Source organism: Hordeum vulgare, chromosome 7H (genome assembly GCF_904849725.1).
Source record: "Hordeum vulgare subsp. vulgare chromosome 7H, MorexV3_pseudomolecules_assembly, whole genome shotgun sequence".
NCBI lineage: Eukaryota > Viridiplantae > Streptophyta > Magnoliopsida > Poales > Poaceae > Hordeum > Hordeum vulgare.
This window is the reverse complement of record NC_058524.1, coordinates 623216467-623237409: the sequence shown is the minus strand read 5'-3', so window position 1 is coordinate 623237409 and position 20943 is coordinate 623216467. Positions and strand designations below refer to the sequence as shown.

At 44.5% G+C, this 20943-nt stretch overlaps 2 protein-coding genes and 1 non-coding gene across 3 annotated transcripts; 1 reads left to right on the top strand and 2 right to left on the bottom strand.

The window, feature by feature from the left end:
• Window positions 1–9722: 9722 nt before the first annotated feature.
• TRNAP-UGG lies at window positions 9723–9794 on the bottom strand. Its single transcript has one exon. It is a non-coding gene; the product is annotated as a tRNA-Pro (tRNA).
• A 102-nt stretch (window positions 9795–9896) lies between these two features.
• Window positions 9897–12220, top strand: LOC123411781 (thioredoxin 1-like). The gene is made up of 2 exons (XM_045104744.1): window positions 9897–10143; window positions 11680–12220. The coding sequence occupies exons 1-2, from the start codon at window positions 9936–9938 to the stop codon at window positions 11991–11993; spliced, it is 522 nt and encodes a 173-aa protein (XP_044960679.1). The 5' UTR covers window positions 9897–9935; the 3' UTR covers window positions 11994–12220.
• Window positions 12221–18225: 6005 nt separating this feature from the next.
• On the bottom strand, window positions 18226–18985 carry LOC123413489 (protein DMP7-like). Its single transcript, XM_045106429.1, has one exon. It carries the CDS (start codon window positions 18980–18982, stop codon window positions 18260–18262), a length of 723 nt encoding a protein of 240 aa, XP_044962364.1. The 5' UTR covers window positions 18983–18985; the 3' UTR covers window positions 18226–18259.
• Window positions 18986–20943: the final 1958 nt, after the last annotated feature.

The window sequence follows — 20943 nt, the reverse complement described above, 5'->3', positions numbered from 1 at the left end:
TCGACAAAGGCCATGTATGCCTACAAAAATTAGGTTGTTTGTAAGTGAACAATGTTGAAAATAAACTAAAAAAGTGAGAAAGAAAGATCATAAGGGGATAATTACTTACATCATGCTGGGGGTCTGAGGGAGGTTGCGGACGCCCCTTACTGATGCACGGGCTCGGATTGGTAGCCCGCACTTGTGTGTAAGAGACTGAAGGAGTGATCAAGCCATCGAAACACGGATAGCGGCCATGGGCCTTCCCCTGAATAGGTCAGCCCATAGGAACATGTAAGAACATGGTCTTAGTCCAACCCATCACTAGGTTCCCTACATGTCGACCCGACGCGACTATTTCCCCCTCAAAGTAACGGCGACATTGTCGTACATGAAGGGGGGCACACCCTGGAGAGCAGCGACGGGCGTCTACGCATGTCACATCACTTTCACACATGCATGAGGACCGGACGTGATGTTTCGGTGGCATAGCTACCCCTGACAGCCACCCGACCGGACTAACCCGAGCCTCGTTGACCAGTAGATCTAGGCCTTTGACTTGCGTCGGACGGGCTTTGACCAATGGACTTTTCCACCTCGTTTCGATAGGTCAGCCCATAGAAACATGTAAGAACATTGTCTGAGTCCAACTCATCACTAGGTTCCCTCCATGTCGACCCGACACGGCTATTTCCCCCTCAAAGTGACGACGACATTGTCGTACATGAAGGGGGACACACACGGGAGCGCCGCGACGGGCGTCTACGCATGTCACATCACTTTAACACATGCATGAGGACCCGAGCAATGTTGCAGTGGCATATCTACCCCCGACAGCCACCCAATTGCAATAACCCTAGCATCGTTGACCCATAGATCTATGCCTTTGACTTGCGTCGGACGGGCTTTGACCAGTTGACTCTTCCACCTCATTTTAATAGATTAGCCCATAGAAACATGTAAGAACATGGTTTGGGTCCAACCAATCACTAGGTTACCTCCATGTCGACCCGACACAACTATTTCTCCCCTCAAAGTGACAACGGCATTGCCGTACATGAAGGGGGCACACCCCGGAGAGCCGCGACGGGCGTCTACGCTTGTCACATCACTTTCACACATGCATGAGGACCCGAGCGATGTTTCAATGGCATAGCTATCCCCGACACCCATCTGATTGCACTAACACTAGCCCCATTGACCCGTAGATCTAGGCCTTTGACTTGCGTTGGACGGGCTTTGACCACTGGACTCTTCCACCTCGTTTCGATAGGTCAGCCCATATGAACTTGTAAGAACATGGTCTCCGTCCAACCCATCACTAGGTTCCCTCCATGTCGACCCGACGCAGATATTTCCCCCCTCAAAGTGACGGCGGCATTGTCGTACATGAAGGGGGGCACATACCGGAGAGCCGCGACGGGTGTCTACGCATGTCACATCACTTTCACACATGCATGAGGATTCGACGCGATGTTTCGGTGGCATAGCTACCCCCGACAGCCACCCGATCGGACTAACCCTAGCCCCGTTGACCCGTAGATCTAGGCCTTTGACTTACGTCAGACGGGCTTTGACCAGTGGACTCTTCCACCTCGTTTCGATAGGTCTGCCCATAGGAACATGTAAGAACATGGTCCGAGTCCAACCCATCACTAGGTTCCCTCCATGTCGACCCAACGCGGCTATTTCCCCCTCAAAGTGACGGCGACATTGTCGTACATGAAGGGGGGACACACACGGGAGCGCCGCGACGGGCGTCTACGCATGTCACATCACTTCCACACATGCATGAGGACCCGACGCGATGTTTCGGTGGCATAGCTACCCCCCGACAGCCACCCGATCGCACTAACCCTAGCCCCGTTGACCCGTAGATCTAGGCCTTTGACTTGCGTCGGACGGGCTTTGACCAGTGGAATCTTCCACCTCGTTTCGATAGGTCAACCCAAAGAAACATGTAAGAACATTGTCTGAGTCCAAGCCATCACTAGGTTCCCTCCATGTCGACCCGACACGACTATTTCTCCCCTTAAAGTGACGACGACATTGTCGTACATGAAGGGGGACACACACGGGAGCGTCGCGACGGGCGTCTACGCATGTCAGATCACTTTCACACATGCACGAGGAACCGACGCGATGTTTCCATGGCATAGCTACCCCCGACAGCCACTTGATCGGACTTACCTTAGCCCCGTACGACATGTATGAGGGCCCGGTGCGACGCTCTGGTCCCACTGCTACCCCAGGGCCCCCGGCCCGCCTAACCGTGTAACGATTGAACACGAGATCTAGCCTTTGACTTTCCGTGAGGGGGGCACACCCCGGACGTGAGGGGGGTCACATCCCGAAGACGCGTGTAGGGTGTTTGCAACCACCACAATATTTCTGTAGGCAGAGCTGTTTACACATGACCTATATTCAAAGAAAATGACGACACATCATTAACGTATTCGAAAAAAGTACAAAGTACATATATATTCATAAAAATAATAATACATTTATATTTACACATGGTACATGTAAGTTAATCAAATTATATATATATATACACACATGGTGCAAAGAAAAGAAGGAAAAAAAAACTATGCCTACGGCAAAGCCGTCGGCATAGATACGGACAGGGCCGGTGGTCGACGCGCTGCGGATCGATGACGTGGCAGATATGCCGACGGCAGCCGTCGGCATATATGCTGGTTGGTGCGCCCCGGATCGATGACGTGGCTTTGTGTATCTATGCCGACGGCCAGACGTCCAGCCGTCGGCATAGATTCGACGGCGTCAGCCCCCGGACCGGGGCCCGTCGCCGGCCCCACGTCTATACCGACGGCCTATGTACGCCGACGATGGTCGTAGGCCTACTATTCTGTAGGCCGATGGCCTTTGCTATGCCGACGGAGGCTGTCGGCGTAGATGTAGATATGCCTACAGCTTTTTTGTGCCGAGGGCTTTTAGAAAGTCGTAGGCATAATGCCAACTATGCCGACGGCCCCGACAAAAAGCCGTCGGCATAGAATAAGCCGTAGGCGTAGTACGTTTTTCTGGTAGTGAGTGTGCTGAACCGAACTCGTCTCGCGCCGGTGCTGAAGGATGACTCGATGGCAGCCTATTGGGTCTCAGTACTAGGGGAAGCCTAGGGGTGGGAAAGGCAGGAGCTTTCCATTCGTCTCTTTAGTTTGGGCAGCGGCGTATCTCGGGTGAGGTGGTGTCAAGGTCTTGAATGCTGGGGCAGCAACCATGGTGGTGGTTGCGCGGTGCTCTTCGGCAGAGCCCGTGGCTTGGTGTTGCCCGGTGACCATGATCGTGTGGGCGGCGTGTCAGCCGGGGTGTGGCGGTCGGTGGCGATGAGCCTTGACCGTGGTGAAAACCAGTTCCATCTTCGGACAGACCGGTGGCGGCGAAGCTAGTTCCTTTCTTGAAAGCGTCGCCGCGGCTCTCATCAGGGAAAACTCTGATCTTTGGATTGGACGGTGGCGGCACTTCGGTGGCATTGTGAATGAAGGGAGTATCATTATTTGAATAACTTAGCATCCGCCCAGTTGTATAGCAGCTGCAATTTAACATAGCATTTTACATCTTAATAGATTTTATCAATAATTATTACCTTATAACTGCTACCCCGTGCAGGTGTTACAAACCATAGGAGTCACATGCATGTCAATGGACCCACACTATTACAAACCATAGGAGTAACATTTCCGAGCCCGGCGCTAAGCAGTGTGATTGCTGGTGCCGATGAATTTTCTTCTGGTGGGGAAGATGCTGAAGAGCACGCTGGCGAAGGCGGTGATTCCCAGAGGCAGGTTCCTGAACAGCTGCTGGGCCTCCTCCCCGGCATTGGGGAAGAAGCAGTTCTGAATCCCCACGTCGGTCAACGCCATTGCCAAGAACACGAGCACCACGAGGAAGGCGTGAAGAAGGTCCTGGCCCCTCAGGCGGCGCTTCTTCAGCTCCGGCAAGATGTCGGAGAACTCCTCGGCCTCCTCCCCCTTGGAAAGGTTGAGCACGTTGAGGCGGCCGCAGATGGCCACGCCGTAGTACAGCTTGCCGTTGTGGACCAAGGAGTCCGTCAGGACGAAGAGGAAGCAGGAGAGGGAGAGCACGACGAGCAGCGCCATGGTGATGTACCAGTTGCTGCTGTAGCACTTGCCCCCGTTGCTGAAGGACGACGCCAGCATCTGGTATATCATCACCGTCCCCGATGGCAGCAGCTGCGTCAGGTTCGCCGTCGCCGCCAGAATCGGCTTGTCGACCCCGGCCGCCGGCGTCCGCACCGGCTTGATGAGCGGCGTATGCCCTGCCTCGATGTCATCCATGGCATGGCTGGGTGCTGCCATTCGCTCGGCTCACTTGTAATTTCTGATGCGTACGTGTGTGGTGCGAGGCGCGCCCATTCGCTCTATTATTTGTATAGCTAGGCGTCCGGTGAAGCCACATGATACTGGTAGTAGTAGTAGTTATTGGCTTATTGCATGCGGGTGATTGTTCATTAGTGCTACCTGTGCATCGGTTGCGTGGTCAAATTAACTGATGACGCTTCTTCACCTTTGACTTTGTACAAATTAGTCATATCGATATGTTTGACTTTGAAGAAATATTAACATGTCCTTCTGATATGAAGAAGAACATAAATATCCAATATCTAGCGGGTATATACATTGCATAGACTATGTGCTGAAAAACTGGAAAACTATCCATTTGGATTTCCCAATAGCGAGATGAGCCCAGACTTGATGTTTTTACACCCGAAAAAACAAAATTGAAACTCTGAAAATGCTAATTTCAAAAGCATTTTCAGGCACTAATTTATTTGTTTTTGACACGACTTTAACAAATGTGATTTCATACTGAAATTTTATGAGCTCTTAAAACATTTGTCAAAGTTTGATGTAAAAAATAGATGTTTTTAACATTTTCAATATATTTTTCAAATTTACCATTCATCCATGTTCATTTGAGCTTGGGTGTAGAAGGGCACTTTCCGCTAAGCCCTATTTAGCATTTCAAATATAAGTCAATTGACAGATAACAACTACGGTCCACCCAGCGAAATGTAACAATGACAGTGTATACTTCATAAAAGCAACTAGCACATAACAAGGACATGTTGTGTTGTTCAAAAAACAAAAGCAAGGACATGGTGCAATGCAGTTCATACTTCATAACAACAACTAGCACATAACAAGGACATGATGTTGTTCATTACATATAACTAACTCATGGCATCAACTAGCTAGAACATAAACAGCCACACATAGGAACAAGTCACAATCCAGGACATGGTCTAGTTCATTACATAACAAAGCAAAGTTTGGCATCCCACCAAAGCAACATAACAACTGGCAATTCATAAGTTCATTACATAACAAGCAAGCAAAGATTGTCATCTAGGATGATTTTGCTTTGCGTGTGTACCTCCACGCAGTGTCGGTCTATATGTATATATGGACAAGGGTTGACATAGATATGATAGATGACCTCGCTGCATATTGACCAATCATGGCTTCACAAATATAATAAGAGTGTAACCACCCCTAGGATAAGATGAGTGAGCATGCCCCATCTTTGTTCGAACAACAGACATTCCAAGCCGTGTATCGGCTTGAGATATCAGCCATTTCTGGATAAACTGGCCGATCATTAATTTGTTAACAAGACTTTCATAGACCTATACTTGGGAATGAATCGAGGTCCTTCTAATTATTTAATGGAAGTCTGCGGGTCTGAACATGATAGTACTGATATTGACACATTATTAAGTGGCATCAACTTTTTTAGGGTATTAAGTGACATCAACTTGGTTGTACTTATTATCTAGCTATGAGAAGACTTTGGAATCAAATGAGATCATAATTAAGAAAATCATCGACTTGAATCTAATATAAACGCGAAAGTTTCTAACATCGCTTATATTGTCTAAATAGAAGGACACTGAATGGAAAGACTTTTCTATTTGGGAGATTGTTGTCCTGGGCTTTCAAAAAATTGGAGCCAAATGCACAGAACCACCATATTTGTTTCAGTCCCTACACTACAAGAAATAAGCTCGTTTATGACAAAAAAATATTGACGACGGTTTTATTGGTCATAGATCTATGACTAAAATCTACAAAAAGGTCATGAGGTGTCTAAGAGGGTCCAAACCGTAGAAATTTTTGACCATCTCTATCAAGAAGGTCATAATCCCATTGCCCAAAAAGGTCACTGACATGTGTAGCTCTATTTATGCCCGCATTATAGGTCGTTCATGACAAAATTAAGAAGGTCATAGGCTTAAAAAGAGGTGGCTGGGGCAGAAAACTCAACAATTTCGCCTATGTGTCTTGTATAGGTGTCGACAAGGCTACAAATGGAAAATGAATTTTATGTCCAAAGAAAATAAAAACTCCCTTTAGCAACATTGTTTGCCATTCCAAGATGCACCCTTGTGCAAAATTGTTTGACAGATTTCCTTCTGATTCCATCTGATTTCCTTCTGATTCGGCAGAAAACTCTTTAAATGGCAAAAATAGCTTTAGACGCCCGCCACGTGGCTCCAGAGTGTGACCCCCTTCATGAACGGCACCGTAGTCTTCACTCGAGGGTGGAAACAGCCACACAATAGGTTACTTCTCATTCGTGGAAACATTTATGCCTTAGATCGATGAAATGCCGCACATCCACCTGATATTCACGTGTGGTAGCAGTCGGGCGGGTTCACGTGGTCCTAGACGAGGCCGACGAATCCTTCATCGATGTGCATGCAGTTAGTACTTGCCCTCCTGGTCAAGAGGGTAGAAAAAATTAGAAGAAAAATAAAAAGATGAACACAATTGCATGAGCTTGATTCCTATTGGTGGAAACATTTGTTCCACGGATCGATGACGTGGCGCATATCCATCCATCTATCCATCTAGCTCTCCACACCCACATCCCTCCATCCATCCATAGAGAAAAGGAAAAAAATAGGAGCCCACGAGGCCACGAGAGAGAGAGCCCACCTAACTCCAGCGTAACCCCCCCCTCTCTCTGTCTCGTAACCTCGCTCCTCTCTCTCCACGATCCCCTCTCCCTCGCCGCCGCCACCACCCACGCCGGCCTATTCCAGTGAGCTCCAACAACGGAAAGAACTTCCCCGAGCTCCCCAAGCTCCATGCCTCCTTCCCCTTCGTCTAGAATCCGCCCTCCCGCCCTCCATTGTTCCCCGTGGCTAGCTAGGGTTTCGGCCGCCACCTCATCTCCGGCGACGACGAGTCCAGCAGCCTGCGGATTCGGCACCAGGCTATCCCAGGTTGGTACTTCCACTCATTCCTTGCACAGATTCTTCCTCCCCACCTCACCTCACCGTCTCCTCGTTTCGTTCCCTTTCCTACAGCATGGCACGGATGGGACGGCGACGGCAGCAGGAGGGCGTGTTCCATCTACAAGCACCGCCGCCGCCATGCGCACACTTCATCCTGCATGCTCCATGGCATGTTGTAAGTCCCCGCCAAGAACGTTAGGGAACTGTCAGGGTCCGTCCTTCTTGGGGCACTACATATTGGGTTCTTGGCTCACCCCACACCTTATGCTTTGGAAGCCAACACAACGAGCTACTTGCCTACTTGTATCTCCTCCTCTCGGTTAGCTCATCCTTACTCAGCCTTTTTTGATAACCGACGAGTACCACTGATTCAGTTTTGTTGATGTCCACAATTCACTGTATTTTCCGTCAGACTATCATTTTTCTAGATATGCAAATTTGGAGAAGTTATAGTCTATAGAGCGTAGACTGAATCTCCTTTTAAATGCTAAGTTTTCCAGTACCACATTGATGGCTGCTGGTGATCATATTTAAGGCGCATTTCCATGTCTCCAGCTTATATTGTTCGTGCCTAGAACAAACATGTAGAAAATAAACTTCTTGATAAAATATTTTCTGTATCATGGTTTCAAAACACTGCACATTCTAGGATTTCAACGAATTGACTGATAGGACAAACTCTTCAGTGATACAACCATGTACGGCCCTGTTATGTAGTTGTAGTGCTGGTAGGACAAACTTTTCTATAGATTGGAGTGCTGATGAGTCACCCAAAAGGTGTTTGCATTCATGCAGTAACTTTCTAACTGATACCTACATTATACTGTATCTTTTGATTTTGAATGTGTGCACATGAATTTTAGATGAAAATTTATCGGCCTGGGCTGGGAAGATAATGGAGACTGCTACACATGTTCCTTCGTTCCTCCGGAGCAATAAAGAAGATATGGCAGCTCGGGCTTCAATTGTATCACCCACACTTAGTATACACACATGAATATAGTTACAAGTCAAATCACATATTGTGCTCATTTCACAATGTAATGTAGGACCAGTTAACTGTTAGTCATTGTAACATGTTTGACTGAGATGAAGCTTCATTGCATCTTTCATTCTCTTTATGTGCTCATTTTAGTAATAGTTACTAGGTTCTAGGGCTGGAGTTGTAACTGGATGAAACTTCATTGCAACTGGATTTGTAGTGGAGTTGAAGGCCGAACTATTTTTGGTCAAAGAATACTTGACCAAAATACTGAAAAGGTCATGGTTGTTCGTTCTTGACGGCCAACTGTTGACCCTCTGAATTTGGTCAAAAAAAGGTCGTAACATGATACCAATGATGATTCTTTGACCAAAATGGTGGGCCATTATCGATCATATTTCTTGTAGTGCTAGGTCCCTGCCGAGCCCACATTTGGGAGGAGTTTATTTTTCTATTGAATGGTCTATAGCCAAATTATACTAGCATGTAAAAAGTAATTTAATTGCACTAGTCTCGTATTATTTTTCCATTGTATGTGACAAACAAACTTTCTATTGAATACAGACATTGCGCTCGATGATGTAGTCAAACTATGTAAGAATGATGGTCCACCTTAAGTGAAAAATGTTAGAAGATTACCAACGGATCCTTGATGGGTGGATGTGTTTGGGCCTCTCGATCGGTGAGGAAGTGGGAGTCTATAAGTGAAGCCATGGGGAATTTGATGGCTTTGTCTAAATTGAAGATCCTTATCACCTCCTAAGCATTGCATACTGACCAAACAATGTTGGAGGATTCATAGGTAAGTAAAACGGTGTAGTACAAGAGCTACATCAACGAACTCGACACACCGAGGTATATGCAAGTATAGCCTTCTCTAGCACCACCACTCTACCAGATTGTGATAAAACACCTAATGGAAGGAGTCCATGCGGTTAATTGTATGCCATGCCACGACGGAAGGACTCCCCACGAACGACATGTATATGTTGGACGCACACCTTCAACAAAGTAGTTATGATGCGCAAAGTGTGCGGGATGAAAGAGGTTACCTCAAGGTATGCAAGGGCTTTGATTCACCTAATAAATGATATCGATTTGAGAGGAGTTTGGATGAGGAAGAGAGCACGAGATCAAATGAGAGAGGTGGTAAATTGGTTGGGAACCAATGGATCTGCCGATGCCTACTCGTGGCCCAACCCCACCTAATCGCTTAACTCGGAGGAAGGGGGCTATCTATAGGGATTTTGGGCTACAACCACGAATCGCGACCGTAGACAGTTGACTATGTTAATATCGACAATGCCTACTGCAGTTGACCATGACGATAGTTTATACATTCTATCGGCGTCGTGATTGATTGGTAGAAAAAACAGCCGGATTTTAAAATACTTTAAAAATAAAATAAAAATGATACCACTAGACCAAAAAATGACAAGGGTGAAGCCCAAAAGATGAAATGATAAGAAAATGGTTGGGGCGTTGCGAGAATCGAACTCGCGACCTCTCGCACCCAAAGCGAGAATCATACCACTAGACCAAACGCCCAACTTGATGCTGAATTCTCTTAAGCAGTCTACTAATTATATACTAGCAATATTACTCTCATGACGATTTGTACAGCAGAGTTGGATCGACCCGTCCTCCCTTCCAGAACCTTCTCTCTCCCCCTCCCGTCCGAGATCCCCCATGCCGGCGGCGACGGCGACATCGCCCTCTCCGGGGACCTCCACCGCCCGGCGCCCAACCAACCCCCTCCACCGCGCCTCCTCCTCCTCCTTCCTCCCCCCGCAGCCGCGGCGGCGGCCGCTGACCGGAGGCGCCGTCGCCGCCTCCGCCTGTCCCGGACGCCGCGTCGCCTGCTGCAAGGCCGCCGGCCCCTCCGCCGCCGACCACGGTACGTCAGATTATCACAAGTCCCAGATAAGAACTCCTTGCTTGCTTCTCGGCTATACTCGCGCCGCGTGACGAACCAATCCTCAGTGCTGTATATGGGATCTGCGCTACCACATGCTTGGCCGATAGACAGGAATCGGAGCAGCTTCCTGCCGATTTGACCAGCGTAACTAGCCACACGCACTTGTGCTCCACAGCTTGCTGTCAGCAACACTGGAATTCCACCCATACAAGCCTGCAATTGCAAGATACACAATACACTTGTGCAGCAGTTAGCAGTGGCATCCCACATCTCGTCCAAATAAATGAACCACAGCAAAACTTATGTGCAGTCAGCGACCCGTCCTCTTCCTTGGACGCTCCGCACAAGGTCTTGGCTTTGGGGTTATATTGCTGCTCTGGTACATTTCATTGCTGGTCTACTCCGCTGCATTTTATATCGGAACAAGGTCTCGGTCCTCGAGTTATGTTGCAACTGGAGTACTAGTATGTACGTAACAAATAAGAAGCTCATGTTTCTGTCCTCTGCTTCTAGTGTCAAACTGAACTAGCAGCAAGCTTTTTAACAGGGTGGTGTGCTGGTGATCTATGTGTTGCCACATACTATGTTTTTTAGCATTTTCTCGCTTGCCTTCGATGGCTAGCCTCCGGTCAATGTCATCCAAATATACCTAGAATCCACATTCTCGATCCATACATGATTAACGGCATCAGGTTACTGTGTGATGTGATTCCACCAGCTACTGATAGGAGTATAGGACTAGCTTGCTACATCCTAGTGGTAGTGGACAGACCAGCCTAGGCACAGTTACGCTGTTGTTCAACTTGCCATGTTTAGCAGTATTCTCGGCAGAACTGAGATGTTGCTCGTACGAACCTGTAACCGTACACTTGTGCAGGTATGCTCCTATTCATATATCCATTCAGCAACTGGCAATGCCAACTTGCCTCTCGTCTAAACAAAGAAATAGAGCAAACAAACTTGTGCCCCTTCGTAGTAATGCAGTTCACTAGCATTTTCTGTTCCTATCTACACGACTGCACAGGGTCTCAGCTTTTGGGGTAAACACGTTGATGCTTTAATACATTTTCGCACTAGCGTATTTCATTAAGATGTATCTAAACAAGGTCTCAGTTCTGGGTTAAATTGCAACTGGAGTAGTATGTAACGCATAAAAAGATACTGTTTATGTCCTCTGCTTGTAGTGTCACAGTGAACTAGTAAGTTTTCACACTATAATTAACTAGTAACTTCTGCTTCTCGTGTAAACATACTAATCCTAGTGCAACATAAACCTGCGGCATGCCTTAGCTATTGTCGCTTATCTTTGATTGCTAGCTCCCAGTTGATGGTATATCCGTATATGCATATCCAGAATCTGGAATTCTTGATCCGCAGATGGTTAACTGCATCATGCACAAAATAGCGTGCCTGCATGTTTGCCCAGTTGGAGTATTGGTTGAATTTTTCTTCTGAAACAAGAAACAAACAAATTGGTTCTTCATTTTGATCTTAAGTGCCTGTTTGCACTTGCAGTGGGCGATGTAGAGGAGCAGACGTGGGACGAGGTCGTCCTGGGGTGCGAGACGGCGGTGCTGGTCGAGTTCTGGGCGCCATGGTGCGGCCCCTGCCGCCTGATGCACCCCATCATCGCAGACCTGGCCAAGGCCTACGCCGGCAGGCTGAGATGTCTGAGGGTGAACACGGACGAGAACCAGGAGGTGGCCACGAGATATGGCATCAGGAGCATCCCCACCATCCTCATCTTCAAGGACGGTGAAAGGAAGGAGACGGTGATCGGCGCCATCGCAGACACAGCATTGGCCGCCACGGTCGACAGGTTCTTGTGAGCCTACATGCAGTAACATAGTACATGCTGATCCGAGTGAAAGGATTTTGCAACGAGCCTGGCATTCTAGCTCTGCTTCCATGATTTTATTTTATTTTTGAGAAATCTGACTGAGTTTGCGTGCACACGGGAATAATTTGCTGTCACTGTTTATGATTTGATGATCATTAAGCCTGCAAGAGGATAACCAGTTTGAATGGCTGACTACTGTTGGTTGGGCCATATGTATGTTGCTTTCGTGTATATCTGATGGTGACATTTTTCTGGACGCTATATAATGGTGACTGTACCTTGTACTGCAAGTCAATCATATATTCATGAGTTTTGCCTCGGTACACCCCCCTTAAAAGTTCGCACGAATCTTAAAGTTACTTAAAAAGGCTATCGCTGTATTAGCCTGCAGATCAAATGTATTGAGTACATTGATTTGGATACCGAAGACAATATTATCCTTTTTTCGTTGAGGGGGTATCTTTTAATCCGCATTAAAATCCATAAATTCATATGTAATGAGCCATTCTAATTCTTTGCTCTACAATGCCCGAGGGCCTCTTTGATTCAAAAAAAATTGAACTGCATCATGGGAAAATTTCTTCATAATTAATTCAATCATGCAGAATTAATTACTGTCATCATGCAGTTTTTCTATTCTCGCGTTTTCAAAATCTGCAAATCAAAGACACCCGAAAGTTTTGTGACTCCAATTGTAGGGTTTAGATGGACTGCTACTGGCACTATTGTGCTGCTTACATGTGAGCCATACCTCTACTGCAGCGGGGCTAAGTGGAGAGACAAAATGGCTCCCCGGAGGAACAATAGGAGTACTTATGTTGATGATTTATACTCACTTTGTCAGGAATTACTTGTCATAAAAATGGATAAGAATAGATGTATCTAGAACTAAGATATATCTAGATACATCCATTCCTTCGACAAGTATATTCGAACGGAGGGAGTAGCAATTTTGCAAAATAAAACGGTTTATGTGCTTCTCAGGTTACCATACAGAAAGAAAACATTTTTGTGCCCCGAGAAAAAAAAACTGATTCCCTAAAGTAGCAAGATTTTGAGCACTAAATTTGTTGTTTTCACACAAGGCACTAAACATATCGTTTTTTCCATAAAATTTACATGTTACCCTCCCTAATTCAGTGACATGCGATTATTATTGTTTTGTTCCAATGGACCTCTCAGCCTCCTCGCCCCTTAGCTTCGACATATATTGAATCATGTAGGTCACCCGCCAATTATAACAATCAAACAAACTGTAGGCCACGCCACTCTACTCTACGGACCAACTAATTCCTAACATAATTGCACGAGATAGTTAGATAGGTCGGCACATGCCCAACCACAACAAAAACAACTACTACTACTACAACAACAAAGCTTTTAGTCCCAAACAAGTTGGGGTAGGCTAAAGGTGAAACCCATAAGATCTCGCGACCAACTCATGGTTCTCGCACACTGATAGCACGCTCCACACATCCTTGTTCATGGCTAGTTCTTTGGTGATGCTCCAATCCTTTAAATCTTTTTTTACGGACTCTTCTCATGTCAAGTTCGGTCTACCCCGGCCTCTTTTGACATTATCCGCATGTTTTAGCCGTCCGCTATGCACTGGGGCTTCTGGAGGCCTGCGCTAAATATGCCCAAACCATCTTAGATGATGTTCGACAAGCTTCTCATCAATTGGCACTACCCCAACTCTATCTCGTATATCATCATTCTGGATTCGGTCCTTCCTTGTGTGGCCACCCATCCATCTCAACTTAAGCATCTCCTCCACACCTAACTGTTATACATGTCGCTTTTTAGTCAGCCAGCACTCGGCACCATACAACATTGCAGGTCACATGGCCACCCACAATACCATAACAAATTAAGGGTGGGCATAAAAACCGAAAACCGAAGACCGGAGCCAAAAAAAACATAATGGAAGCCAAATTAACCGAGGACCGACACTTCGGTTGTTCGATCAGTTAGCAAACTTGAGAAACCGAAATTACTTCAGTAAACTCGGTCATCAGACTCAGTTAACCGAATCACCGAATTAACCATATGAAAGCCCAGCCAACTAGGCCCAATAACCAATCCACGTAATCAGATAGTTATCCACGGAATCTTACACGAACTATTTTTACTAGAAAACCTTATTTGATGCATTTTGCGTCAAACAGTCGGTGAAGCACACAGGTGAGACGACCTAGCGAGCAATTTGGGCCGGCCCAATTGTAGCATACTTTATGCTTCAAGGTTCTGGTTTTAGGAACCTTCTAGAGAATTCCCAGTCATTTTTTTACTGGTTTGGGAACCTTCTAGAAGTTTTTGAACCGGTTTTCTGTTTTCATTTCTATTTTTGTTTTTATTTTTCTGTTCTTTTTCTTTTTCTATTCCTATTGTTTTTATTTTACTTTCTTTTCCTTTTTCCTTTTTTTAATGTTTCTCTTTTCATATTTATATCTTTTTTCAACAAATTTTCTGGCATTTAAAAATATTAATATATCATAATTTGATCATTTTTCCAGATTTTGTTCCTGTTTTCAAATTTCTTTTTCCTCTCTTTTATTTCATTTTCTGTTTTTTTTTTCATTTTTTTATTTCAAGGTTATTTTATCTTTTTTAAATTAAGTTTGTGTTCGGAAATTGTTTTTAAATTTAGAAACATGTTCTTGCTTTAAAAACATGGTCGTTTTTCAGTAATGGTTCATAACTTTAAAAATGTGTTTGTTTTTCAAAAAATGATCTTGTTTTAATTTTAATTATCCCCCTTTCCATTTTTTTTCTTTTTCCCTTTTCCTATTTATTTTTTCTGACATTTTCCCACTTTTATTCTTAATTTCAAAAAATGTTCTTGTGTTGAAACTTTTGTTCATAATTTTTATTTTAATGTTCATGCTTCACAAAATAATCAAGAATTAAAATAAATGACCTTGCTTTCAAAATGTGCTCATTTTTTCAAAAAAAATCGTGTTTGATAAATTATTCTCGTATTCAAAAAGCTGCATGATTTTTCAAAAATGTTCCTGTTGTGAAAACAATTCAGGGATTTAAGAAAATATTCTTGTTTAAAAAATCATGAGTTCATAAAAATAATTGTGTTTCAAAAATTGTTCTCCTTTTGAAATTTTGTCCATGATTTTCATAACTTGTTCGTGTTTAAAAAATAGTATCATTCACAAAATTTGTTCATGATTTTCATAAAATGATTGTGTTTAAAAAAGTGTCCAGTAATTTTAAAAAACTCTTTTTTATATTTGTTCGCAATTTAAGAGAATTGTTCATGTTTCAAAAAATGTTTACGAATTTCAGAAAAAGTTTGAGTTTTCAACATTTTGTTTGAAATTTCAAAAAGTTTCTCCATGTATCAAAATTTGTGTTCTTTTACAAATAATGTTGTGAAAATTTGAAAATCTGACGAAATTAGAAATTTCCAAATTTAAGTTTCCCAACTAATATTTACATTTCTAAAACTAATTCTTTTCCAAAAACTGCATTTGAATACTTTATAAAAATTTGAATTTATCGCATAGTGAATGGGTCGGCCTAGGCGAGGCGCCCCTTGTGCGAAGCCACGACTTGCAGAGCCACATCAAATGGGCCGGACTAGGCGAGGCACCCCCTGTGTGATGCCATGACTCCTTTGTCGCAATAAGCAACATATATGCGGTACCCTTTTTACTAGCCTGGGTACAACACCACGACCCCATGTCCATACCCAGCCTTATCCATATCCCGCATACACACACACATCTGGCAGCACCGTCGCCACCATTTTCTCACCTCTCGGAATCCCAGCTGTGGTCGACTGTGCTCAAGGGTCCTGCTTGGTGACGGCCAGAGCTGGAGGTACGCCTAACTCGAGGCGCATAGGGGTCTTATGTTGTGGCGGCCGGAGCAGAAAGTAGGCCTGCACTACGAGGGAAAACCCTAGCAGTAGCGCGAGTCGAAGGCGTGCCAGTAGCGTGGGTGGCCCCGCTAGTACTACGACATTACAGTTAACTCTTAGGAGTAGTGTCGGATGGCGAGCGCTACTGGTAACTGAGTTATCAGCATGCTTTTCTAACCAGCACCACTCTAATCGCGCGTATATCTTTTTCTATATTTATATTGTATTTTTACATGGTTATACATATTAATGTTCAATATTAATAAAATTTATGAAAGAAACAATATTTAGATTAAAGTAGATGGATGCAAGAGACCAAATTGAATTGAAGGAAAATACGATGCTCGTAATATCATATTTTTCTCTAATTCAACTTGATCACTTGCATCCATCCACTTTAATTTAATATATGTCATATAATCTATCATCTTCTTAATCATCTCATCATTTTAATCATACCAAGTTAAAATGTTATAAAACAAAAAACACCATACCCATCATCATTTTAATAGATCATGTCAAGTTAATATATGTCATATAAACCAGAGAAAAAAAATCTCTCATAGGACCTAGTCCTCTCTCCTAGATAAAATGCCATAAAACTAAAAACACCTATGTCTTCATGATGAAGCAAAAAGATCCAATGATCTTTAACTTGTGACTTGCGATCCCTCTTTATTTCTCTGCATGCTTCATTTTCCCTGTCAATGTCCCGGCTTTGTCCTGGTAGATCTTCGCTAGAGGCAAGTTGTCTGTGGTGCATCTTTGACAGCAAAGTAGCTACAAGTTTTAGACCCTGAGCAGAAGTGACTTGGAAACATACAGCTTGACAACAAAGGAGTCTTGTTCCTTCCTTGTAGTGCAGTGGCCACACCTTCTTTATTGATGTGATGCCCATATGACCGATGTATCGGTGAGCGTAGGTGTTTCACTCAATTATCGGGTGCTTGTTGGGAGGCTTGTGTTGGCGGTGCTGCCCATGTGGGCGGCGAGGGGTGGAGGGATGCCACCACATCTACCGTTGTTGCATCAATATGACAATGGTGGGGGATGGCACGATAGCGATAGACTGTGAGAAGGTTGTCATAGATATGGATGTTCCTTGTCATGGTGGCTCTCCTATGTGTTTCTTTTTTTATAAGGCTTGATCGACTGTGGTCTGCTTAAAATTATAATTTATAGTTCCATAGGTCGAGACAGTCTTTAATAAATGATCGCTCGTCTAAACATTCCTGCAATGTAAACCTATTTGAAAATTCATAAAACTCTTTGGAAACGAATCTAGTGACAACAATTCCTGCCATGTAAACCTCATACGGCCCGCGAAACAATTAGTCAAAGTTTTCTCAAAAATCTTTTTCTTCGCTATTATCTTGTCTACACATTTCATCAACTTGTCGAACAAGAAGGGATCATTTGATGCAACATGGGCAGCTTCTGCGGTTTTTATGGTAATTTGACTATACTGTTCCCTCTCAACTGGCCCTGACTAACCCCATCCAAACATATCACTCTTGCGCTGCACAGGCAACCCAACTCTCGCATTTTTGGACAACCGATGAAGGATACAACACGTCCACGGGAGGATTTGCAGTTTTCGTGGGGAGCAACTTAGTCTCGTGGACAGCTCGCAAACAGGCTACAGTCTCAAGGTCGAGCACAGAAGCTGAATAAAAGGCCTTAGCTAATGCTACTCTTGAAGTAATATGGGTGCAAAATATGTTGACAGAGTTCGGGATTCAACATCCCAGGACGACATCACTCTGGTGTGATAATCTTGGTGTTACATATTTGTCTGCTAATCCTATCTTTCATGCGAGGACAACGCATATTGAGATTGACTATCATTTCGTTCGTGAATGGGTAGCCAATAAACAGTTGAACATCAAGTTCATACCTACTGGTGATCAAGTTGCAGATGGTTTCATAAAACCATTGACAGTGCAGCAGTTAGCATCTTTCGATACAATCTCAACCTTGCGAGTTGTGATTGAGGGGGAGTGTTAGATGATGTATAATATGGTGTAGATATAAACCGTATACGCCAGCTGGTGATAACCCATAGGTTAGTTAGGATCTGAGTTGTTTAAGTTTAGATCTAATCTCTTGATGTATATCTCTTGCAAACCCTTGTGCCTATATTAACATGAACGCATCCCTGCTACAAGCATATGCTTAATGCTACTTTTCACAAAAACTACTACTAGTTTTTTTCCTTTTTTCCACGGAAGAGATCTTGTGGAGTTGCTAGTTGACAATCAATGTGCAAGTATTCGATCAATATATGATGAATCAATCGGAATCAAATAGAAGTAACAATTATTTTCTCAATAGCTAGACACGGAAATGGAAGACGCAATACATTTTCTGTAAGTTGGTTAGGGAGGACATGTAGGGCACCGAGTTGTAGCAGTGGAACTGGATGGTGATTTAGGGACGACTTTGGCGACGTCGATGTGACTGTCACTGTTTGGGTCGTTGCATCCGATGAAGTTCCTTTTGCTTGGGAAGATGGTGAAGACTAGACTGGAGAAGACCGCCATTCCTAGTGGCAGGTTCTTGAGCAGCTGCTGGGCGTCGGTGCCTGCTTTGGGGAAGAAGCAGTTCTGGAGGCCGACGTCGCTGAAGGCCATGGTGAGGAAGACTACGACGGTGAGGAAGGCGTGAACAAAGTCCTGCTTCTTGATATGGCGCTTCTTGAGCTCAAGCTTGATGCTTTCGAACTCCTTGTCCTGATCCTTCTTTGATATGTTGAATACGTTGAGACCCTCGTACGTGGCAATTCCGTAATACACCTTACCTTTGTGGATGACGGAGTCGGTGAAGGCGAAGAAGACGCAGGAGGCGGCGAGCAGGACGACGAGGCCGAGTGTGATCCACCAGTTGGATGGGTAGCACTTGCCCTGGTTGCTGAAGGAGGGCGCCAGTATCTGGTACGCCATCACCGACCCCGTCGGCAGCAGCTGCACCAGGTTCGCCGACACCGACAGCACCTTCTGGGTCACACAGGTCTTGCCATCAGCCCCCGGCTCCACAGCACCAACCGGCGTACCCCCCACGCCGATGGCCGTATGTGGGGCGGGTGCTGCTGCTGCTTCCATTATCTTTCTTCTTCGAAGGTGATCTGTTATGTGTGTGGGTGATCACTAGCTAAATTGCTGTTTGGTTGGATCCGTTCGGTTGGGATGGCAACTAGTTTTATAGGCCAGCCGGTGAAGCTTGCCCCTGCTTCATCCATGCTTAATTATGGACAGATGTGTGAAAGCTCGTCACATGGATTTTTTTTCCTTACATTTTCTTCCATGTATTGGCACCTTCAAACATATGACCAAGTTGTGCAAAGTCAACTAGCTATATACTACTCGAGCTATATATACATCGTACTTAAGTCTGGTGATGACAATGTTTAGATTGATACACAAGTAGCTGCCCCCATATTCCAGCACACGGATTCTTCTCTTTTACTCCCTCCGTTCCATAATATAAGTCTTTTTAGAGATTTCACTAGAGGACTATATACGAAGCAAAATGAATAAATCTACGCTATAAAGTATGTCTATATACATCCATATATAATCCTTAATGAAACGTCTAAAAAAATTATATTTAGAAACGAAGAGAGTAGTTAAGTATTGCATTGCATTGCACATGCAAAACTTCCAAGGATTCGAGCCTTCTAAGAAATGTGCAACTTGGTGCAACGCCAAGGCCAACCTGCGCGTCACATCACATGGATTCCTAGTCCAACTAATGGCATCTTCAGAAAATGTGCAATGATGAAATCTGGGGTAGCCAGCTGATGAATGATCCTCCAAGGAATCAATATGAATGATCCTCCAAGGAATCAATATACGCCAATAATGTGCCCCCTATGTGTATGATTTAGACTTTAGAGCAGCGCAGATGAAAACTGATCATGCTAATTAACAAGCTGTAGATACATGCATGACGTGTGCCACATGACGGTCGACAAAAGACTAGGTGACGACGGCACAGTTCGTCAACAATGGAAGCGCATCGTACATTCGTACTCCTTACCACGAGTAGTAATTATAAGAATATAACGAGTACTTCCTTCAAGAAATAATATAAGGAGCACCTGATAAAAGATGTAGAGTACATGATACACGTATATCTGTTAAGCAAACAAGCCTGGTTCCCGATCAGCCAAGGTAAGACTTCCTAATAACTAACCTATTTGAATGCCTACTCAATCGATGGATCCAAGGAATCAACACAGGCGTCTATTTGTTGTGTCATGTAACATGCTATGGAACTTGGATATCACATAGCATAAACCCTAAATCATGAGCAAACGACTCCGAGTTTGCTGTGGGCGATCATCGACTCAAACCACACTGTAGTGGCCGAATGAAGTTGTATGAATACTTGCGCCAAATCGGCCATCCGTGGCCAGAAAGCCCATCACCGACACCGACAACACCAATCGTTAGCCTCCATGTCGACGGCAATATGATCGTTGGGCAATGTTGCCATTATCTTTCTTTTCTGAAGGTTATCTGATCTGTGTGGGAGTGATCTGATCACTAGCTAGCTTCGTACGTAGCTTAATTGCAGCTTGGTTCTAGTGGAGCTTGCTTCTTCATCACCCATGATTATCGACAGATGTGTGAAAGCTCGTCACATGGATTGTTTTCTTACATTTTTCGTTCATCTAATGGCACCTTCAAAGATATGACCAAGTTATGCTGCGTCAACGACTTATATATATATATATATATATGCAACTTGCACCCGTACCAAATATTTAAATGAATTGATACATACACTACCTAGGTCGGGTGACAATGTCCTTTTATATTAATACACAGGTAGCTACCCCCAGATTCCAGCACATGGATCCTTCTCCTTCAATTAAGCTTCCACGGATTCGGCGGGTCTTCCATGAAATGTGTAATAATAATTGCTATTTCTTGTCCTTAAAACGAGTCTTTACATGAGCTTACATAATCCCTAATGTGCTACTAAAAAATACGATAAGTTAGGCCAAGCCCCTAACTACAGGCGACATTGGGCCTCCTCCGGCTGTGGTGTACACCGG